The sequence below is a fragment of the Notolepis coatsorum genome, assembly GCF_963971535.1.
Source record: "Notolepis coatsorum genome assembly, chromosome: 18".
NCBI classification, from domain to species: Eukaryota; Metazoa; Chordata; class Actinopteri; order Aulopiformes; family Paralepididae; genus Notolepis; species Notolepis coatsorum.
The window spans coordinates 18,025,443-18,049,540 of NC_140182.1; the positions used below are offsets into that span (position 1 = coordinate 18,025,443).

The 24,098-nt window shown below is 43.8% G+C and overlaps 2 protein-coding genes across 2 annotated transcripts in view; one reads left to right on the forward strand and one right to left on the reverse strand.

The window, feature by feature from the left end:
- The window catches only part of cttnbp2 (cortactin binding protein 2), a 146,408-nt gene extending 127,685 nt beyond the window's left edge, over positions 1-18,723 (forward strand). Inside the window, exons 15-23 of the mRNA XM_084334677.1 lie at positions 1,146-1,319; positions 5,322-5,494; positions 7,421-7,602; positions 8,417-8,625; positions 10,846-11,034; positions 11,267-11,318; positions 14,325-14,436; positions 16,551-16,661; positions 17,173-18,723. Coding sequence (XP_084190803.1) covers positions 1,146-1,319; positions 5,322-5,494; positions 7,421-7,602; positions 8,417-8,625; positions 10,846-11,034; positions 11,267-11,318; positions 14,325-14,436; positions 16,551-16,661; positions 17,173-17,550 — 1,580 coding nt within the window. The 3' untranslated portion in view covers positions 17,551-18,723. The remainder of the gene's footprint in view (positions 1-1,145; positions 1,320-5,321; positions 5,495-7,420; positions 7,603-8,416; positions 8,626-10,845; positions 11,035-11,266; positions 11,319-14,324; positions 14,437-16,550; positions 16,662-17,172) is intronic.
- A 502-nt stretch (positions 18,724-19,225) lies between these two features.
- cftr (CF transmembrane conductance regulator) overlaps positions 19,226-24,098 on the reverse strand; it is a 70,050-nt gene continuing 65,177 nt past the window's right edge. The window contains 1 exon segment of the mRNA XM_084334678.1: positions 19,226-21,209. Coding sequence (XP_084190804.1) covers positions 20,997-21,209 — 213 coding nt within the window. The 3' untranslated portion in view covers positions 19,226-20,996.

The window sequence follows — 24,098 nt, forward strand, 5'->3', positions numbered from 1 at the left end:
CATACCGTCAGTCTAGCCGTGATCTAGTGTTTAAATACCAGTGTCAGTTAATCACTGTATCATACTGTCAGTCTAGCCGTGATCTAGTGTTTAAATACCAGTGTCAGTTAATCACTGTATCATACTGTCAGTCTAGCCGTGATCTAGTGTTTAAATACCAGTGTCAGTTAATCACTGTATCATACTGTCTGTCTAGCCGTGATCTAGTGTTTAAATACCAGTGTCAGTTAATCACTGTATCATACTGTCAGTCTAGCCGTGATCTAGTGTTTAAATACCAGTGTCAGTTAATCACTGTATCATACTGTCTGTCTAGCCGTGATCTAGTGTTTAAATACCAGTGTCAGTTAATCACTGTATCATACTGTCAGTCTAGCTGTGATCTAGTGTTTAAATACCAGTGTCAGTTAATCACTGTATCATACTGTCAGTCTAGCTGTGATCTAGTGTTTAAATACCAGTGTCAGTTAATCACTGTATCATACTGTCAGTCTAGCTGTGATCTAGTGTTTAAATATCAGTGTCAGTTAATCACTGTATCATACTGTCAGTCTAGCCGTGATCTAGTGTTTAAATACCAGTGTCAGTTAATCACTGTATCATACTGTCAGTCTAGCCGTGATCTAGTGTTTAAATACCAGTGTCAGTTAATCACTGTATGTATCATACTGTCAGTCTAGCCGTGATCTAGTGTTTAAATATCAGTGTCAGTTAATCACTGTATCATACTGTCAGTCTAGCCGTGATCTAGTGTTTAAATACCAGTGTCAGTTAATCACTGTATCATACGGTCTGTCTAGCCGTGATCTAGTGTTTAAATACCAGTGTCAGTTAATCACTGCATCATACGGTCAGTCTAGCCGTGATCTAGTGTTTAAATACCAGTGTCAGTTAATCACTGTATCATACTGTCAGTCTAGCTGTGATCTAGTGTTTAAATACCAGTGTCAGTTAATCACTGTATCATACCGTCAGTCTAGCCGTGATCTAGTGTTTAAATACCAGTGTCAGTTAATCACTGTATCATACTGTCTGTCTAGCCGTGATCTAGTGTTTAAATACCAGTGTCAGTTAATCACTGTATCATACTGTCTGTCTAGCCGTGGTGTCCCTGTTAGCTCATCTCTTGTCTTCCTCTGTTGCAGGCTTCCTGGTACCTACCGTGGGGCCGTCAGGGGGTGGTGGTGGTGTCCCAGGCCACTGTGTGGTAGTGCTGCTGGAGGGACTGGAGAAGGCCTCCTCTCTCCCCGCCCTGCTGGGGGACCTGTGTCAGGGCTTGGACAACAGGGGATCTGCCTGCCCCCTGGCCCTCATCAATGGTAATGTGTATGGCCCCCCGTTCTACCACTGCTGTCACAGAGCGTTGGGGTTTTTCATTTTGAATTGAAAGTTTGTCTTGTCTCATAACACTTTCAATGCCGGCCGTGTTTTCCTTTTTACCCCCTTGAATGCCGCCACCCACTTCAATGTTAGCGTTAAAAACGCATAATCTATGTTTTAAATTATGGCTATGTGTCTAATCTGCCCGTCGCTTATCAATGACTTGTTTGCAGTTAACATTGTCGAAACGGATTGTTTTTTAATCGGTTCATATCCTTTTTATAGCATTTCGAAAAGCTATAGTTCTCTCGAAAATTTCCGGAAAATAGAAAGATTCCCCCATAAACGGCATTTATTGGAATATTCTCGAATACACTAGACACATTGTCATTTGTCGGCCTATTTATGAATCGTTTTCAAATAAACGCTAGATTATCGATAGTATATGTGTACTTATGCACGCTATAGAAGCGGGCTGAAAAATCTATTCTCTCATTTCCTCAACATCACACACACACACGGCACATGCTGATATCTCAGTGAATACAGCTCTAATTATCCTAAAACTGGTAACATAGACTCCTTACCTTAGATCAGATGTTCTCCAAAAAGATTATTCCAATTCCTGATCGCCATTCCAAATATCGATCGTGTTTATTGATTGATTATTGGCTGCTGTAAATATATATTCCACGCTGCTTTCCAACTCGTGATCACTTCCCTCATCATCAGATCCCTCGCCAGCATAATGGAGCCAGTTGGCTCCCCCCACAGGGATCCAGCAGTATAATCGAATGGCCTGCAGTTACACAGGGATAGACGATAGGGGGCGGTATTTTCCCATCTGAGCTCCTAGAGGGTCTGCTGTACCAACGGGAGACTCGGTTGATGAAATATGAATTCAGATCGCTAATAAAAAAATACAACTACAATACACGTCGCTGGCACTCAAAGTGTTAAAGGAACACGGCAACATTTGGGGAAATTAGCTCATCGTCTTCTCCAGAGAGAGACAAGAAGATAGATACCAGTTTCCTCTCTGTGCGTTCAGTAGAAAGCTATCTGGCTGCACGTTAGCCTAGCTTAGCACAATGAATGGGAGCGGACAGTGCCGGGTAGCCTTTGGGAGAGGTGTTAGTTGGACAATGCCTAGGCTACCCGTCACTGTCCGCTTCCATTCATTGTGCTAAGCTAGGCTAACGTGCAGCCAGATAGCTTTCTACTGAACGCACAGAGAGGAAACTGGTATCTATCTTCTCTATCTCTCTGGAGAAGACGATGAGCTAATTTCCCAAAATATTGGCGTGTTTCTTTAAATTAACAAACGTTGTAACTTGTGGGGCCCTTGGATCGATGAAAGCCATTCAGAATTGTAGAGATAATCTAACAGTGCCAACGTGGAGTGCCTCACTTGGACTGCATAGTAGTATAGACGATAAGAAACCTTAGTTTTCCTTTATATTATTCCTGAATATATTTTTTACATACGATTTTTGCTTGGGTGTGTCAATTATCGGTCTGGAATCATTATTGGACGATAATTATTATGTAACGATTGTGTGCTGGACTGGCATGACACCTCTAGTCAGTGTGTTCATGATCCTTCTAGTCAGTGTGTTCATGATCCTTCTAGTCAGTGTGTTCATGATCCTTCTAGTCAGTGTGTTCATCATCCTTCTAGTCAGTGTGTTCATGATCCCTCTAGTCAGTGTGTTCATGATCCTTCTAGTCAGTGTGTTCATGATCCCTCTAGTCAGTGTGTTCATGATCCTTCTAGTCAGTGTGTTTATGATCCTTCTAGTCAGTGTGTTCATGATCCTTCTAGTCAGTGTGTTCATGATCCTTCTAGTCAGTGTGTTCATGACACCTCTAGTCAGTGTGTTCATGATCCTTCTAGTCAGTGTGTTCATGATCCTTCTAGTCGGTGTGTTCATGATCCTTCTAGTCAGTGTGTTCATGACACCTCTAGTCAGTGTGTTCATGATCCTTCTAGTCAGTGTGTTCATGATCCTTCTAGTCAGTGTGTTGATGATCCTTCTAGTCAGTGTGTTCATGATCCTTCTAGTCAGTGTGTTCATGATCCTTCTAGTCAGTGTGTTCATGATCCTTCTAGTCAGTGTGTTCATGATCCTTCTAGTCAGTGTGTTCATGATCCTTCTAGTCAGTGTGTTCATGACACCTCTAGTCAGTGTGTTCATGATCCTTCTAGTCAGTGTGTTTATGATCCTTCTAGTCAGTGTGTTCATGATCCTTCTAGTCAGTGTGTTCATGATCCTTCTAGTCAGTGTGTTCACGATCCTTCTAGTCAGTGTGTTCATGATCCTTCTAGTCAGTGTGTTCATGATCCTTCTAGTCAGTGTGTTCATGATCCTTCTAGTCAGTGTGTTCATGATCCTTCTAGTCAGTGTGTTTATGATCCTTCTAGTCAGTGTGTTCATGATCCTTCTAGTCAGTGTGTTCATGATCCTTCTAGTCAGTGTGTTCATGATCCTTCTAGTCAGTGTGTTCATGATCCCTCTAGTCAGTGTGTTCATGATCCTTCTAGTCAGTGTGTTCATGATCCTTCTAGTCAGTGTGTTCATGATCCTTCTAGTCAGTGTGTTTATGATCCTTCTAGTCAGTGTGTTCATGATCCTTCTAGTCAGTGTGTTCATGATCCTTCTAGTCAGTGTGATCATGATCCTTCTAGTCAGTGTGTTCATGATCCTTCTAGTCAGTGTGTTCATGATCCTTCTAGTCAGTGTGATCATGATCCTCCTAGTCAGTGTGTTCATGACACCTCTAGTCAGTGTGTTCATGATCCTTCTAGTCAGTGTGTTCATGATCCTTCTAGTCAGTGTGTTCATGATCCTTCTAGTCAGTGTGTTCATGACACCTCTAGTCAGTGTGTTCATGATGCTTCTAGTCAGTGTGTTCATGATCCTTCTAGTCGGTGTGTTCATGACACCTCTAGTCAGTGTGTTCATGATCCTTCTAGTCAGTGTGTTCATCATCCTTCTAGTCAGTGTGTTCATGATCCTTCTAGTCAGTGTGTTCATGATCCTTCTAGTCGGTGTGTTCATGATCCTTCTAGTCGGTGTGTTCATGATCCCTCTAGTCAGTGTGTTCATGATCCTTCTAGTCAGTGTGTTCATGATCCTTCTAGTCAGTGTGTTCATGATCCTTCTAGTCGGTGTGTTCATGATCCTTCTAGTCAGTGTGTTCATCATCCTTCTAGTCAGTGTGTTCATGATCCTTCTAGTCAGTGTGTTCATCATCCTTCTAGTCAGTGTGTTCATGATCCTTCTAGTCAGTGTGTTCATGATCCTTCTAGTCAGTGTGTTCATGATCCTTCTAGTCAGTGTGTTCATGATCCTTCTAGTCAGTGTGTTCATGATCCTTCTAGTCAGTGTGTTCATGATCCTTCTAGTCAGTGTGTTCATGATCCTTCTAGTCAGTGTGTTCATGATCCTTCTAGTCAGTGTGTTCATGATCCTTCTAGTCAGTGTGTTCATGATCCTTCTAGTCAGTGTGTTCATGATCCCTCTAGTCAGTGTGTTCATGACACTTCTAGTCAGTGTGTTCATGATCCCTCTAGTCAGTGTGTTCATGACACCTCTAGTCAGTGTGTTCATGACACCTCTAGTCAGTGTGTTCATGATCCTTCTAGTCAGTGTGTTCATGACACCTCTAGTCAGTGCCTCGTAGAAGCCAGAGAGCTGATGGTACCTTTTATTAAGACAGACCGACACATACACCTTATTCCAAAAGATGAACTAATGAACAGATAACATCTAACTGCACCTTTCTTTCTTTCTTTCTTTCTTTCTTTCTTTCTTTCTTTCTTTCTTTCTTTCTTTCTTTCTTTCTTTCTTTCTTTCTTTCTTTCTTTCTTTCTTTCTTTCTTTCTTTCTTTCTTTCTTTCTTTCCATCTTTCTTTCCATCTTTCTTTCTTTCTTTCCATCTTTCCATCTTTCCATCTTTCTTTCCATCTTTCCATCTTTCTTTCATCCCTCCTTCAGGCCCCCACCACTTCCGGGAGGGCTGCTTCCTGATTGGCACACTGTCTAAGCCCGGCCTCCAGGGCTCGGAGCTCCGCCTCCAGCAGCACTTCCGCTGGGTGACACTGCGCTGGGACCAGGAGCCGCTGCACGGCCTTCTGGGAAGGCACCTCCGCAGGAAACTGCTCCACAAGGTCAGTCCTCCGAGTCCGGGGATTGAACCGGCAACCTTACCATCACAAGCCTGCTTCTCTAGGCTAGCGTTGCCCCCTCACGGTGTCCCTCTCCACCTTCCCCTGTCTCAATACAAACACCGGGGGATCTGCGGGGGATTAGAAAATCTTAAAAAGTATTCAATTCGTAATTCTCAATGTAAGGCCTTAAAATTTATTTCTTAAATTTCATTTACAAAGGTATTACAGACAAAGGGCGGTTAGGTGGCCGAGCGGAGATTGCGTTCGTCACCAGCCCCGGAGCTGAGCTGGATTTGCCTGTTCGAATCCAGCTCACAGCTCCGGGGTTGTCACCAGCTTGGCTGGCCGTCTGCACTGATACAATTGGCAGTATTAGAGGGTGGGAGAAGCTGGCGGGGTGGGTCCGGGTCGTTGTAAACAGCGACTCCTACAGTTCGGTCGGGGCGCCTGCTAAGCGCCGATTGGACGTGAGGGGGATAGTGTGGTCCTCCCACACGCTACGCCCTCTCAATGAGAATCCGCGCTGCCAGGTGAAAAGAAGCGGTGATTGGCTGGACGTGTGTCGGAGGAAGCACGTGATAGCCTCCACTCTCCCAGATGATCTGACTGTGGGGGTTAAGTGCGCAGCGACCAGGAAGGGACTGGGAATTGGCATACGACTAACATTGGGATGGGAGAAAATCGGAGGAAAATGGAGGGGGAAAAAGACCAAAAAAAAAAAAAGGTATTACAGACAGCCCAGCTGTCTGTAGATGAAATTATATTAAATGTATGAAATGTCTTTGTATTCAAGTTTTCTGCTGGGCTACCGGGAGCTTGGTGCCTCTAGCGAGAGCTTAAAGGAAAACTCCAACATTTTGGGAAATTAGCTTGTTTGCCATCTAAGCTGGAGTTAGACAAGAAGATACATACCCTTTTTCTTCTCTGTGCATGCAGTAGGAGTAGGAAGACGCGCACCGTTAGCCTAGCTAAGCGTCAGTCACTGGAAGTAGGTTCCTCCATTAGCCTAGTTCCCAACATCTTCCTACTCCTACTGCATGCACAGAGAAGAAAAGGGTATGCATCTTCTTGTCTAACTCCAGGGTAGATGGCAAATAAGCTAATTTCCCAAAATGTTGGAGTGTTCCTTTAACATGCAAGAATTTAAATTGCTGTGCAAGTGCAGCCGCCAGTTCAGTTTTTTGCTAGTATGGTTGTGAAATTGGTATTATAGTTAGCTCTAAGTGGTATTAAAAAGGTCTTAAAAGTCTTAAATTGAAACCTGCAGATACCCTGAAACACCCTGGAGGCTTGTCCCCTTTAGTCACTAAACCCACTATGACGTGTTTATTCAGTGTATTGGTCCCAGATTGTACCTCATCACTTTTATGCAGTCAAGTCACTCCAGTTCAGGCTGCATCAGGTCAATCATGGGCTGCTCAATAACATCCAGCCAGCTGCAATACTAATGTGGAGCCGGTGTCTAGTAAAGCTTAGATACAGTTTAGATGTTGGATCAATAGATGGCATGGATCCATACAAGTTTGTAGAGTGCTTCCGTCTCTTTCACACTCTCTCTTTCTCTCTCTCTCTCTCTCTCTCTCTCTCTCTCTCTCTCTCTCTGTCTCTCTGTCTCTCTCTCACACTCTCTGTCTCTCTTGCTCTCTCTGTCTCTGTCTCTCTCGCTCTCTCTCTGTCTCTGTGTCTGTCTCTCTCTCTGTCTCTCTCACTCTCTCTCTCTCTCTCTCACTATCTCCGTCTGTCTCTCTGTGTCTCTCTCACTCTCTCTGTCTCTCTCACTCTCTCACTCTCTGTCTTTCTCTCACTCTCTGTCTCTCTGTGTCTCTCTCCCTCTGTCTCTCACTCTCTCCTCCCCTCCCTCCCTCCCTCCCTCCCTCCCTCCCTCCCTCCCTCCCTCCCTCCCTCCCTCCCTCCCTCCCTCTCCAGACGGGGACAGGTGTGTGGGCTCCCGAGGGCGTGCTGGAGCGCACGGTGGTGTGGGTGAGCCAGGTGTGGCAGCAGCTGAACGCCTGCCTCTCTCGCCTGGGGACCCACGAGGCCCTGCTGGGCCCACAGCTCTTCCTGTCCTGCCCCATGGTGCCCCCCCACAACACCCAGGCTGTCGTCAAGTGAGTTGTGTGTGTGTGTGTGTGTGTGTGTGTGTGTGTGTGTGTGTGTGTGTGTGTGTGTGTGTGTGTGTGTGTGTGTGTGTGTGTGTGTGTGTGTGTGTGTGTGTGTGTGTGTGTGTGTGTGTGTGTGTGTGTGTGTGTGTGTGTGTGTGTGTGTGTGTGTGTGTGTGTGTGTGTGTAAATTAGTTAAGTTTTTCAAACACCCTTGAATCTCAAATGAAAAATTAAGAAGCAGCAGTGTTGTATTCTGGGTAGAGAACAGGTGTGAGTTTTCAGAATTTGCCTAGTCAGAGACAAACTCCGGTTGTAACGCCGGTACCTTGGTCAAGGGCAATGGCAGGAGTTACCCAGCATGCAAGGCTTTTTTGGTGGGGGAGGAAATCAATCCACGCAAACACAGGTTCACCGTCGGGTTTGCCTAATTGTAGAGCAAATATAACTGAGAGGGCATACATACCCTCATCTTGACCTTTTTACACTGCCTAGTTAATTATATTATTTGTTATATTGTTTACACTGCCTATTTGTATTCTATTTTTATTTGTACTTCTCCACTGTACTATAATTCTATGACCTGTACCCCCCCCTCCCCCCTCCCCCATGCTGCTATGATGCCTGACTTTCCCCAAGGGGAACAATAAAGGAATATCTTATCTTATCTAAGGTTCAAATCCAGGACCTTCTTACTGCAAGGCAACAGCACTAACCACTGTGCTAACGCCCATTATATTATACATTATTAAAGGTTTTGACTAGATGTACAGTATGTGTGTACTGAGGCAGTCCACTGTGTGTGTGTGTGTGTGTCCACCAGGTGGTTGGCCCGGCTGTGGAACGCAGTAGTGGTCCCTCGTGTGGAGGAGGCCATCGTTTCCCGGGTGATGGTCAAACGGCCGCCGTCGTCCCAGCGACAGTCTCCTAGCAACCACAGCCTGAGCCAGGGCCAGCAGGCGGTGGTCAAAGCCGCCCTCAGCATCCTGGTCAACAAGGCTGTCCTGCAGGGCTGCCCACTCCCACGCCATGGTGTGTGTTTGGGGGGAGGTTCAGAGGACTCGAACGGTTGCTGAGGATAGATGGATAGTCAGAAAACTGATAGACAGACAATTGATAGATATTAGGGGTGTAACGGTACGCGGATACGTACTGTACCGCCTCAATGTGGTCCTCCGGTACAGTACGCGCTGTGCACCGAACGATTGCAACGGTACAGAACCTTTTTTTGCGGAATTTAAATCCCCCCCGGCCCTAATATAACGTGCACAACTAACCGGATGTTGTTTGTTCATCCCACGCAGCGCGCAGCTACACTGAACGAGAGCTGTAATTCAGTATTGGCCTTAGTATGGCGAGTCAATACTAACTGACAAGCCAGAGCCATGTCATTGTTCAACTTTATTGCGAACTTTATCACACATTTGAAACGGCATCACCCGAATGTGAATATCACTGGTACGCCATAGGTGTTTTTATAGCAGCAGATCTGCGACCATACTCCGTTGTCGAGAACACTGGGTTTAAGCACATGTTAAAAGTAATATAGCCCTGCTACCTAGTTCCCTCTCGTCCGTATTTCAGCCAGCAAGTCATACCGCCAGCTCTGTATAAACTAGCCCCTTTCGTGACTGTGATGCAAGCCCTGGCTGCCCCTGTATTCAAGCATCACAGTCATGAAAGGGGCTATGTATAAACAAGCACACGCTACAGTTGTCCACGACTTATCCTCCAAGGCATCTGCTATATAATAATCTTCAGATTTACTTAAGTGTTATTAGTAGGTTACAGCAGTAAGCATTAGTTTGCTCAGTAAATTATGGCCAATTCGTTTTATATTGTTTAATACAGTTAAATAAATGGATAAATGAAAAGCAATTTCTTTTTTGTATCCCCCTAATAGATATGGTAAATGATTGCTTTTTTATATAGTGCTTTTATCCAAAGCGCTTTACAATTTGTTCCTCACATTTTACCCATTCACTCACACATTCACACACCGACGGTGGAGGCAACCATGCAACATGCCAACCTGCTCATCGGGAGCAATTAGGGGTTAAGTGTCTTGCTCAAGGACACATCGACACGCTGGAGGAGCGGGAATCGAACCGGGAACCTCCGGATTGCCAGACGACTGCTCTACCTCCCAAGCCACTGTCGCCCCAGATTTGTCCATTTAGTTTAGTTTTCATTTTAGTGTTTAGTTTAGTTTTATGTTAGTGTTTAGTTTGTTTTAGGTTTAGTATTTTATTTTTTATTTTAGTGTTTAGTTTAGTTTATTTTAGTTTTAATTTTAGTGTTTAGTTTAGTGTTTAGTGTAGTGTTGTCACGATACTGGAATTTCGACTTCGATACGATACCTTGAAAAGTATCGATACTTCGATACCATTTCGATACCAAAAAAATATATATATATATATTTTTTTATAAACAAATTTAGCTTTAGTTGCTGGTTGATTCTCCTCAGCTTCTCTCTGGTACTATAAGAGAAGATAAATATAACACTTTTAAAACCCTTTGTTTATCTTTAGATCAGAGAGAGAGAGAGAGAGAGAGAGAGAGAGAGAGGGAGATTTCTCCGGAGCTATGCTCGGAGCATTTATTAACGTTACATTTTCAACAACATTGCTGCTAATTGGACACTTCATGGAGGCGGGGTAACGTTGTGTCGAGTTCATGCGTGTACTAGTGTAGGATGGGCTCTGCTCGACCTAACGTTGGAAACGGGGTAGTTGTGTCGAGTTCATGCGTGTACTGGTGTAGTGTGGGTGGGCTCGGCTTGACGTTACTCCGTTTCCATGAAGTAATTATAAATGTGGCCAGCTAGCTAGCATAAGCTAACGGAGGAACGACAGCTAACGTTAGCTAATAATAGCTTTGTTTACAAACTGAAGACAGGGCTCCCGGCTGTGAGGGGGAGGAGGCTGCAGCAGCTTGTGTCTGTTGCCGGTCTCTGAGGAGGAGGAGGAGGCGGAAGGGCAAGCGTGCTCTGGCAGCGCGTCTGTCTGTCAACAACTTGCGGGAGCAAGCCAGCTGGTAGCTGGTATCGGTACTGCAGAAAGTATCGATACTTCGGGAAATGAGTATCGAAACCATTTTAAATATTCAGTATCGATATGTATCGATATTTTTGACAACACTAGTTTAGTGTAGTTTTAATTTGAGTGTTTAGTTTAGTACTGTATGTCTCATTGTGCCACAAAGAGCAAGAAGCAGATGCTGACCCTACCGTTTCTCTCTCCTCCACCTCAGAGGTTGACAGGCACCTGCTGGAGTTCCGGGGCGGAACCTTCCCTCTTTCAGCCATTGGCTCCTGCAAAGGAAGTGGTGGCAGTAGCAGGAAAGGGCGGGACAGCGGCATGTGGAGACGAGCCAGTACCAGCCCACGAAAGAAGGGGAGCCCCGCCTCCAACTGGAGCAGCGTTGGTTCACTGAGAGAGGGTACGAAGGCTACTGTGATTGGAGACGTGAGACATCAGTCAGACGTTGAAATGGCTCATTTACATAGAAGTGATGGTTTCTGTCAAAAATAAATAAAAAAATCTAAATGTATGGACTTTATGTATTGGTCTTATTGGTGAAATCAGAATATGAATACAGTTGTTAACACACTATCAATATATCTATTTATATATAGATATACATCTTAAAGACTATATTCTTCTGGTTACAGGCTCACTGTCCAACACTGATGTCCGCTTCATGGCCAACGGCAGCAGCCAGAGGTTCGTTTACTGTCGTATCCTCTGTTGAATGACGACTCCTTTATTAATACCTGGTTGTCATACGCACACAAAACACACGTCTTTTTCTCTCTAATTGCCATCATTTTCTAATCAACCACATGAACAAATGATCTTCATTTACAACGCAAAGGCAGGGCGGCGTGGCTCAGGGGTAGAGCGGGGCGTCCAATGATCGAAGGGTTGGTGGTTCGAATCCCGCTCAAGCCCATGTCCATCCCATTGCCGTTGTGTCCTTGGGCAAGACACTTAACCTACTTGCCTCGTATGAATGTGTATGCATGTGAATGAATGTTGGTGGTGGTCGGAGGGGCCGTAGGCGTTGATTATTCGCCACGCTTCCGTGAGTCTGCCTCAGGGCAGCTCTGGCTGCAATTGTAGCTTACCACCACCGGTATGACTGTGTATGAACGAATAATGGACTCTGTGAAGCGCTCTGAGTCAGAGCAACAGTCAGTCAGAGAAGAGCGCTATATAAATCCAATCCATTATTATTATTATTATTAGGGAGGTTGAGCTTGACAGAGGAAGAGAAGAGCGGCGTAATAAAGGCCTAACTAGAATGACGAGGCAGAGGGATACTATGACATTTTCTATTTCTATTTAGCCTAATTACAGAACAGACAGGTTTACTTTGGCTTTTACGTCGGACAGATTTTGTTTTTTAATGCAAACTGTTGTCTGGCTTAAAACTAGAAACTGGACCACGTTTATAAAATAAAAAACTCATTGACCTAACCGTTCAAAAAGCAGCAGCAGTAGTAATGCAGCAACCAGCCAGCAGAGGTCAGCGCAGGCTAGTTGATCAGGTTCTATGGTCTGTCTGCCTGGCTCACTCACACATGCTGGGTTAGGAGGACCAGTGTTTTAGTCGAGTCACTAAATCTCGAGTCTCTACAGTAGAGACAGTTATGAGAGAATGATATGAGCGACTACTTTAATCACAGCTTTCAGTCTCTGACATCTTCCTACAGTTATGAGAGAATGATATGAGCGACTACTTTAATCACAGATTTCAGTCTCTCTTCTTCCTACATTATAGACAGTTATGAGAGAATGTTATGAGTGACTACTTTAATCACAGCTTTCAGTCTCTGACATCTTCCTACAGTATAGACAGTTATGAGAGAATGTTATGAGTGACTACTTTAATCACAGCTTTCAGTCTCTGACATCTTCCTACAGTATAGACAGTTATGAGAGAATGATATGAGTGACTACTTTAACACTTTGGCTGCCATGGGTTAAATTCATTATCAACCGTAGGTTGCCGGCTCTATTTGTCTATAGAGAAAGTCCCCTTCTTTGCAGGGCTATAACTTTTTAAATTCTATTGCTACATTGCCATTATTAGGGCCCATTCAAAGTCCTATATGTATTGTTCATTGTGTAGCAACGTTAAACTTTTTCATTCACATATTCATAGTAAAGTATGGTCTAATGTATAAGTATGTTTTCATATCTTTCTGCAGCTTTCTCCAGAACGTGATCTATAGCCCAAATACATTATATTGATGATGCAATACAGTTTTATGGCAATCAGCGCGATATAAAAAATTCCAACTAGACGTACTTCTAGAAGTTACTACACGTCATCTGATGTTGACCGGATGGGCTAGGGGGCGTTTATAATTCCGTGGGCAGCGTTATACCAATCATCTAATGTGGGTCAAATGTTGATAATAGCAGTTAGTATCGAAGACGGTAACTTTACACGCTAAAACTCACCCCAGTCTCCGCGCGCCGTTGGGCGATCATCGTAGAGTAGAAATTTTATCATTATGGGATGTAGATTTACCCGGTCCATCTCCAGCTTGTATAATGGTATATACGTCCAAATCATGTTGTTTATCGAGTTATTGGCAATCGATCGCTATGTAGTGTGACGAGCCAGAGTCCCGGGACATGTACCGAGTGCCCGGAAGTAATATGGCCGTCCAGCACAACCTCTACGGCACTTCCTGTTAAGCGATTGCGCCGATCGGCCACCAGATGGCGCTCCTGAACCGCCAAAGAGCTCAGTGGGTCCTCCTGGTGGATCTCAGGCCAGCGGAGGGGACATATGAATCCGATCCCAGATTTTTGAAATATTGATATTAAAGACTCTGTAAAGCGTCTTCGGCAACTTAAGCATGGCCGGGAATGACGTGTTTAAGCGTTTCCCGGCACCCAAAGTGTTAATCACAGATTTCAGTCTCTCCTCTTCCTACAGTATAGACAGTTATGAGCGACTACTTTTTTTATCTACTTTTTCTCCCCATTTTTCTATTTTTCTCCCATCCCAATTTTGTATTATCCAATTCTCCCCTCCCCTGTCTCGAACGTCGGCTGCAATGTGGACCAAGCCTTGCATCACGTGTCCCCTCTGGTACACGAGGAGGCAGCCGTCGCATCTTTTCACCTGAACAGCGCAATCTCTCAGTGGCGAGGAGTAACACGTGGGAGGCTCACGCTGCCCCCGATACTTTCCTGATTCTGCTGTACAGGCGCACCAACCGACCTGTAGGAGTCGCTGTCCACAACGTCCGATCCCCACCCACCGGCTTTCCCACCCCTAACACTGCCAATTGTATTAGTATGAACGACCAGCCAAGCCGGAAGCAACGCCAAGAGCTGGGCTCGAACCAGCACTCAGTCATATTTAACTACATATACTGTATCTTCTCAGATGAGGATCCCTGAGACAGAATCGATTCTACTGGATTACACAACTTGTATTTACATAAAAGATGTGTGTGTGGGCGTTCTAATAGGTTTCATCAAGCCAGATCCGTATTTAATGATATCAAGCAATACAACTTTAAGAAAGTTTGATTGGTGTGTTAGTGTTTCAAACCTTTATTTAAACTCCAAAGGCAACCGAGGTTTCCCTCATGTACAGTCATGTCGAGAGTACGTACAGAAATGAGCAACAAAAACATGTAAAATCATAACCATAAGACAACGAGACAATAAGCCAGGATAACGATGTGTTGTGTGTCATTGCAGCGGCAGCTCCGGGGAGCCTGTGGGTCTGTCTGCGTTCTCTGATGATGAGACGGATCTGATCAGAGAACTACAGACCATGTGCTCCAGCAAGTCGGAGCCGGACATCAGCAAGGTGCCCTGATTACAACTCTCTGATTACATTCAACGGTCCCGTGTTTTGTATCGCTTCAACACATGTCTACAATTCCCTTGAATCTGTGGAACATGTTTGTTATTATCTTTTTTTTTTTATTAAGAAACTAGTCTAAATAAAATAAAATAAATCTTTTATTTTCCAGCACCTCATTCTTCCCTTATAATAATAATAATAATAATAATAATAATAATAATAATAAACTTTATTTGTAGAGCACCTTTCATACAAGAATTGCAGCCCAAAGTGCTTCACAGGGGTGATGTTAGACAAAAAATACACATAGGCATAAAATGAGCATAACATTGGCATAATTATAGACGTAAAATGAGCAGAGAATTAAAACCTTAGTGTGGAATTCCATACCTGGCAACCACTGTGGCAGAGAGGGAGATCACGGTGGAGAGACTGAAGCCACTGTGGCAGAGAGGCAGATCACGGTGGAGAGACTGAAGCCACTGTGGCAGAGAGGCAGATCACGGTGGAGAGACTGAAGCCACTGTGGCAGAGAGGCAGATCACGGTGGAGAGACTGAAGCCACTGTGGCAGAGAGGGAGATCACGGTGGAGAGACTGAAGCCTACGATCACAGTAGTTGTTATTATACATTCTCTCATAGTGCAAACATCAATCGAGGCCCCGCCGGAATGTTTCTGTAGTCGTCTCTCTTCCAACATTAACCATTGCCAACCAATAAAATGACAACATTTTCTGTGAGTCTGTAAAACATTTCAAAAGCACGATATTACTGTTCCACTGTTTTTCCAAGATCATTGTAATAAGACATTTTGTTCTATATATTTCTCATATATCAACACATGGGGAAAATGAGCCTTCTAAATAGTCTGTGAATGTCCTACTGCAGGGGTGCCTAACCTTTTTTGAACCAAGATCTACTTTTTTATTTACCACCTAGCCGAGAGCTACCAGCCAAAATTGTATATTGTAAGCCGTCATTTGAGGCTTTATAAAAGCAGCATAATGAACACAAATCTGTCAGTGCCAAGTCCGACCTCATCTTAAATAACAAACAGCATTGCTTGTTGTAGTTAACAAGGAGAGGCAGAGTTGATTTTGCAAAAAAGAAAAAAATTTAATAATCAAATTTTATTAATCAAGATCTACTTGAAATCAACCCGCAATCTACCTGTCGATCGCGATCGACTGGTTGGGCACCACTGTCTACTGGATGGAATACACCTCATTGTGCTGGGGGACCCCCTGGAAACCCCCTCATGGACCCCCCCCCACTCTGGGAACCACTGAGCTGAACCATCCCATAATATACAGTACATCATTTATCATCTAGCAAGATGCCAATGACATCTGTTCAGAAACCATTGTGTCGGTGGGCATTTGAAAGCAACTCCACTGCCCAATGATTCTGCTGCTTACTAAATGTGTGGCAGGCGTGTTCTGTGTTTTGGATAACTCTCGGGTCTTGTTCTCAACTCATTCATCATCCTCAATGTGCCAAACACAGAGGCCGGGGAGGGGGGGGGGGGTGGGGGGGTGTGTACATGTACACTCCGGGCATGTGGTGGAGATGATGATGGTAGTTGTTTGTTGTAATTATACAGGCTGTTCACAATGTCACTATTCAGCTCTGTTATATGGGCCTCTGTTATGGACACTTTAAAACATTCACCTCTAGCATTCACTATAGACACTTTTTAACACTACACCATATTTGATCTATATTTTATATTTAAATATATTATATTTCGCTGCTGGCGGGACAAAACCTCCTAACTCCAAAAACCCAACTTTTCAGCAGATGAAAAAAATGAACACAGATTTGAGGGCGAACAGAGTTACGAGGTTTAGACAGATGATTGGTTTAATGCTTTCCCATTGTGTAGACTTTGTAAAACCACACACACATGGAGGATGATCTACTGAGTTGATAAATAAATAAAAAAAATAAAAATAAAGAAATGGAGTTACAAGGTTTTGTCCCGCCAGCAGCGATTTAATATATTAATATTTGCACTACCTCTCTGCCTGGGTCAGGGTTAGACGACTTGTTGCGCTCGTCCTGTGGTGGCGTCTTGTATGTGGCTGTGAGCACGTTTCCCTGTGCGTCTGTTCCAGATCGCCCAGTCCAAGGACGACGACTTCCTAGCCTTCCCCAGCGCTCCCGGTGGACCGCCAGCGCCCCGCAAGAGCGACCGCGAAGCCGCCGTCCAGCCACGCCCCCAGACGGTGAGAGAGAGAGAGACCCCCGGCGTCTTGTCTCGCCACAGGCCTCAGTCTGACTCGAGAGTTTTCTAATTGAATCGTACTGCGAATACATTTGTACAACTTGCAATTAAGATAATGCTGCTTTGGGGTCTGTGTTTTGACACGGTGTGTGGGTAAGATGGGGTATTCTCATTGCTAACCTCACATAATAATAATAATAATAATAATAATAATAATAATAATAATAATAATAATAATAATAATAATAATAATAATAATAATAATAATACACTTTATTTGTATAGCACCTTTCATACAAGAATTGCAGCTCAAAGTGCACATGACCCGTAAACACACACACACGCACACACACACACACACGCACGCACGCACGCACGCACGCACGCACGCACGCACGCACGCACGCACGCACGCACACACACACACACACACGCACACACACGAAGACCTGTATCCACCAGATGAAAGATATATCAAGCCTCTAACTCGGTGTCTGATCTTCTTCCCGCAGACCGGCGGTCGGCAGCCCAGCCGCGCCTCCGGCCAGGCGGCTCCGAGCGGCGACAAGCGTTCGGCCCCGCGGGGCAAGTCGCAGCTCCCCGTCCCCAGCAGCAGGGGGCAGCAGCAGCCCCGAGCCTCGGCCAGCAGCAGCAGCAGCAGCGGCAGCTCCGGTACCTCCAGCGCCGCCGGCAGCGGCCGAACCCAGACACCCGCCAACCGCAGCAGCAGCGGCAGAACCGAACCCAGCAGCAAAACAAGGCAGGCCCCGCCCATCGTCAACAACAACCACCGCAACGCCGTCAACGACAACAACCAACAGCACGAGGACATTTGGATCCTGCACCGAGACCTGCATGAAAACATCAACAACAATAACAACAAGAAGTAGACATCTTTTCTCCTCTCCCTCCCTCCCCCCCCCCCCCCCCCCCCTCTAAGATTCCGCTGTGAAACTCTTCTCTCCATGTTGTAAAGATTAGGTTTATGGACGGACAATTTTAGTATTTGTACTTGTTATCCGTACTTGTTAACACTGTATTACAGTTGTGTACTTGGGGACCATAGTTTTATTATATTACAGTATTGAAGTATTGGAACGTACAACAACAACAACAACAACAACAACAACAACAACAACAACAACAACAAAGATGAGAGGAATTGGCAGGGAATTATGTGAAAAAAGAAAGTACTTAAAAAGAAAACATGTTATACCTTCTGGTGAAACTGTTCCGGATCAAAGAAAGAACAGGCGGATTTCTTTTTTCTTTTGCTATTAAGTATTTTCTAAATATTCAAGTGTTTTATGTTTAAATAGTTGCAAGGTTGGTTTAAATACTGTTGAAATTAATCAGGGTTTTACCAAATATTTGTAAATAAGAATTAGTAACTTTAACGGTATATAGATTGGTGTATGTGGTATTGCGCTTGTACAGCAAAAGACATCCTAAAGAAGAGGTCGACGACGAGGAAACACTTGTACATAATGTTTGTAAAATTGAATTTGGTTCAGAAACTTTTTTCACTTGTTTTAAAAGTGAACGGAATGTGGCAATAAGTAACGTCGTTGCAAAACACAGGACATTTTTCTTTCTTTTTCGACTCGTAAGCCATAATAAATATTTTAACTGCCCGGTAACTCCACCTGAGTCTCGGTTCCACTCGACCTCAGTTGAGCCCTGAATAGAAAGTTCAGAAACCCTTTTTATTATTTTTCTTTCTCCGCGTTCTCTTCTCCCCGACATTGACTCTTGTGTTTTCCATATGATTAAAAAAAAGAAGAAAAATAAAAGACTGGGTTATTTTGAATGGACATTGTTTATATATATATATATGTACAGTACAGGAGATATTTTAGTCAACCTTTGGTGTTGATCTGTATGATAGTTGTCATTGAGGTTTAAAGAATTGTCCTTTTAAGCACAACCATTAAAACTGCACTGTAAACCCCGATAGTCGCTCCACGCCTTCATTTTTATACACACCAGTAACACACGCACACACTTCAGGGTCTTTTTTTCTTTTTACTGGAAATATCGTCGATTGAACAAACAAACAAACACATTTATACATTTTTGGACACTTGTGTCCCTTTCTGATGAGTAAGAAATTGCTTGTTTCTCTTTTTTAATTTACACTGTAAAAAAAAAAAAAAAGAGAATCAGACATCACAGTTACATCAAGGCATGAAATAACCACAGTACCTTTTGTTCTCTGAGTCGTGGCTTTTTACAAAACCATCGCTCAACACGAGCGACGTGCCAAGAAAATAAAGACCGAAGCAGTCGAAAAGGATTTCCAGTTTCGGTAGGAAGCACTGAACTGATTTGGACCCCCCCCCCCCCATAAAAAAAATTACAAACGAATCACATTTGATCAAATGTGTGTTATGCTTTTGTACACCATTCGATTGTTTACATTTTCCTGGAAGAAAAACATCCCCTATACTGTGAACAAGAGCTAAGGAGTACCTCAGGTTTCTTAAAGTGCATACAAATAGAAAAATAAGGGTAGTTGAGGTTGACTATTTCGTCAGCCATCATACTGTTCCCGTTCGTGCGTTTATGGTCCCGCCGGCGAAGTACCGCCTATAAGCACAGCTCTGGGGTCAGTTTAACCTGATCACTGATTCTATAGGGCAAATTACAAACTGACCCAGAAAACGTGTTCAGGAGGAAACTTCATATATTTACAGTCATTTTTTTTAAATTGACTTTAGGGACCAACTAAAGTTTTCAATCTCAGAAAGGAGCAAAGGCTCTTTAGCAAAAATAAGTATCTGAGAATCTTAAGGACGCAACGTGTTTCAGTAAATAATGCCTTATTTGAAATATCAGCAAAAAGATAAATCAGACTATGTGAAATAAGATGCAATATTAGTCATGCTTTCTTAAAGCAAATGGGAAACATTTTTGCCTCATTGTAGAAACACCGATGACTGTTTTGAGTGAATTGTGAACACGGTACGACGAGGCACTTTTGAGGTTTGAAACACCCATGTTGGGATTCGTGTGCTTGTCCTAAAAAGGCACGTGGAATGGCGTTCATTTCAGAAGATTAAAGGGGTATCATCCAGTTAGGATCTGGCCAGAGTGAATCTATGGGTTGGGGACATTAAAAAGACAGTGTCTTTGTATTAAAATAATTGTTCTTAAAAGTACACTACCAAAGGAAAATAAAGCAGATTTATAATCTCACACGTATCCCCATAATAACTGCACACTGTTGTTTGGTTTGAGAGTACAAGTGATGAAAATGACCTTAGTGAGTGATTAACAGTTCCTGGAAAGGCTTATTGATAAATTAAAGTTGTTTTTAATAAAAAAATAAAGTCATTTTCATCATTTACTCATAAATAATTAGCTGTATTTAATTATTACTGGAATATGTGACATCATTTTATTTTATTTAACCAGGCAGGTCAATTAAGAACAAATTCATATTTACAATGCCGGCCTGGATAATGACATCACACAAAGTCAATAACTCAAATCAATTGCATTTGCACAAGATGATTTGTAGTTTTGGATATGTGTGAGATTATGGGCATAATAAAAAAATTCTGCTGGAGTGGAGTGTTCTTTCAAGTTCACAAAGGCCCTAAACTACAACACTTGAACAATTACCATGTCATCTTGTGAAGTTCCAGGCAGATCTCCGGCACCTTTTGTTAAGGTCTCACCGAAAACCTAATGGAATCACTTGGAATGACATTCTGATGGGAGACTGATGTGGCTACGTACAGTAGGAGAGAGATCCTGTTCCTCCCCAGCCGACCCCACGACCTGCCACAGTTCACTAACTCATTCAAGGCACTCATGTAAGGCTGTCGCCGTCGTCAACCTAGAGTTGGGTACAGTCTAGGCCTGTCCCCGACTAAGGATTTGTATAGTCGACTTTGATTGGCCAACATTTGCCCATAGTCGACTGGTAGTCGACTACCCCCCCGAATGCAAAAAAAATTATAAATACTTTCTTTTTTTTTTCATTCCATTTGCGCTGTGGGGGGTGCTTAATGTCTGAAGGAGTCGACTGAAGGCTTCTTGTCCTCTGCAAAAGCATGCAATTGGTCCACTGATGGATACATCTTGATATTTGTCTAGTGTGTTCATTAGACGGGTGAAATCCTCTTTCTGTGCCTGTTTTCTTAGGCAGTTAGTCTCGCTGGTATGCGCGCCACTAGCGTTAGCCACGCTTCTAGGCCTCTTTGCTTTTGGAAGGAATGATTATTATTTTTTTGCATTCGACTAAGAGGTTGGCAGTCGACTACGGCTCCTTTCGATCGACTAGTCGACTAGTCGGGGTCAGCCCTAGTACGGTCCATCATCGTCGTCCTCAGAGCCGCGTGTCCTGGACCTCCTCCTCCGCCTCCTCCGGCAGGGCGGTGATCTTGGCCGCCTGCGGCGCCCTCTTGCTGGAGTTGAGGCGGTGGAGCGCGGGGAACAGCTTGAGGCGCTCGGCTGCGCTCATGGCCTGCTTCAGGTGGGTGGTCTCGTTCAGCAGCTTCTGGATGGACTCGTAGCGCTTCATGGAGGTGCCCTCGATCATCTAGAGGAGCAGGGGGGAGAGGACAGAAGCCTGTTGATGTTTTGACATGTCACCGTGTACTGCAACGTTTTATATTTTAGAAGACTGGGTCATGCTCTTTTTGGATCAATGGTAAATGGGTGCATTTATATAGCGCGCTTTTATCCAAAGCGCTTTACAGTTTGTTCCTCACGTTCACCCGTTCACTCACACATTCACTCACCGACGGCGGAGGCGCAAGGTGCCAACCTGCTCATCGGGAGCAATTAGAGTTTAAGTGTCTTGCTCAAGGACACTTCGACATGCTGCCGGGAGGAGCGGGAATCGAACCGGGAACCTTCCAATTACCAGAGATCTACCTCCTGAGCCACTGTCGCCCTTATACTTTCTATGTAGGTGATACTATAATTTGAGCTTTATTGTTGCATTCGTTGAAAGTCGCTCTGGATAAGATCATCTGCAAAATGCCTCAAATGTAAAAGTAAAACACACTTGAACAGTAAAATACAAGTCACAACCGAAACATATAGATAAGTTGTTGGAAAGTGTATTTCGTTACTTTTAACACTAGGCTAATGGTCCGTATCCACTTCTAGTCATTGTGTAAGCTAGCTAGTCTCTCTCTCTCTGGTCTGCACACACAGAGATGAGAAGGGTACCTTCTTATTGTCTGACTCTGGGGACGAGGGCAAATAAGCTATTTCCTCAAAGGTTGGTGTGTTCCTTTAAGTTAAGGTTAGGTTAGTTAGGTTAGGCTAGTTCAGTTAGGTTAAGGATAGGTTAGGTTAGTTAAGGATAGGTTAGGTTAGTTAAGTCAGGTTAAGGATAGTGTTGTGAAGGATCAGATTAAACCGAATATATATATTTATTTATGGATATATATTGAATAGTATTTGTATATCGTTTGATATCCCTTGTATATTCCTTGTACATATACACGGAATATTCCTTTATTCTACTACAGCCCATAATAGTTCATTCTCTTATTGGACAAAAGGACCAGGCGCCAGGGACCAGCCCCTGGCGTTCAAGTTCAAAGGTACCGACGAGACATGCCCTTACTAGCCCCGGCTCCGCGCAGGAATACGGCTACCGAAAGCAGAGTGGCACTATTTGTCCACCGTGCATATAAATATGGCGCAAGAAATGTAGAATTCCTCTTAGTCCTTTTACCCTTCTACCCAACTAAGTAACAGAACGTGAAGCCTCACCCCACGATACCGCGTGCGGTGTAGTATGGCCTGTTTGGCCTTAGAATAGCATTGAGACCTCGTGCGAATTAATAGCTGAATTGCCAGAGTTTGGCACCGTATTTCTATTAAGTAATAATAGTCTATTATGTATGGTGCATCGTGCGGTTAGAGTTCTAAAGTGAGCAGCACCCCCATCGCTTCCTCGTGTTATCTAGAGTCTTAACCAGGTTGGGCAGACCACACGTGGTGCTTTCATCCGAGGAGTTCTAGGCGAGGACCGAGTGGACCTGTACATTGGATTACCTACCCGACGACTGCTGAGCCCTATGCGGCATGGAATATATATTTGCTTTGGTACTTTGATTTGTGGAGCGGATAATCGCCAACACCGGTGAGTGTTGGATCTACCCCGAAAGGAGTCAAGGTGAGACGGCGCTCAGACCAGACTGAGGTCGCCTCGCTTCTTCTTCACTGTGGAGCTACAGCTACAGCTACAGCCTACAAGAGAGCCAAGGTGTATTCATCTGTGGATCAAGATTCTACTGCACTGTCTTCTGTACGTGAAGTCTCCCTAGACATCGTTGACCAGACGGGATACGGCCGACGGCTCTCCTACCCCCCCTACCGGCCTACAACCGGGAGGACCCCTACAGTATATCCAGCTATAATCATTAAGTGACCATAGATATAATTCCCTAAGAGCCAGGTTGTATACTTGCTTCCTGCGTAACCAGAGATTGGACATTCAGTGTTGATTTGCCTACGAGTACTCATTTGCCTTACAAGAGCATTCAAATCATAAATGTAATGGTGAATATTATATGTACCCTTTGCTATATATTAAATATTTGATTATTACCTTTGTGTGGACCTGGTTTCATGGTGGGAAAGTGTTCATCATATTTAGATATTGTGTACTGTATGGCCAGTAGTTAAAGTACATAAAGCGGTAGTGGTTTAATGATACCATACTTATCAATACAGTCAGGGAATTGTACCCCTCAGTTACAGATAGGTTAGGTTGGTTAAGTCAGGTTAAGGATAGGTTAGGTTAGTTAAGTCAGGTTATGGATAGGTTAGGTTAGTTAAGTCAGGTTAAGGGTAGGTTAGGTTAGTTAAGTCAGGTTAAAGATAGGTTAGTGAGTGCAGGTACATTTCCAGCTCTGTCCCTTATGCTGCTGTTCCTGCCTCGTCATAGTATCTGCTCTTCTCAACACAAACACAGACCAGTACAGGCAGCAAACAAAACACACACACACACACACTTACATGCACGCAGTACCATCTAGGGGTATCGTAATTAAATGACTCAATAGTGTATTGATGTTTCAAAAAAATTCATGGTGTTCCAAAGTGTCTAGTGTGTGTGTGTGTGTGTGTGTGTGTGTGTGTGTGCGTGCGTGCGTGTGTGTGTAACCAGCGGACACCTGTCCTCTGACAGCCTCTCACCATCAATCAATCAATCAAATTTATTTATATAGCACGTTTAAACATGACGCTTGTCAACCAAAGTGCTTCACATAGCTAAGCTAAGAACAAAGAAAAGTATAAAATAAACAGAAAAAAAACAATCAACGGATAGACAAAGGAAAAACAGAACAACACGTCAACGAGTACGGCAAGAGTCAAAGTGAGTCAGGGAAGGCCAGGCGATGATATAGGTGGGTTTTGAGTTTTGATTTAAAAGACTCGATGGAGGGGGCAGATTTAATGGACA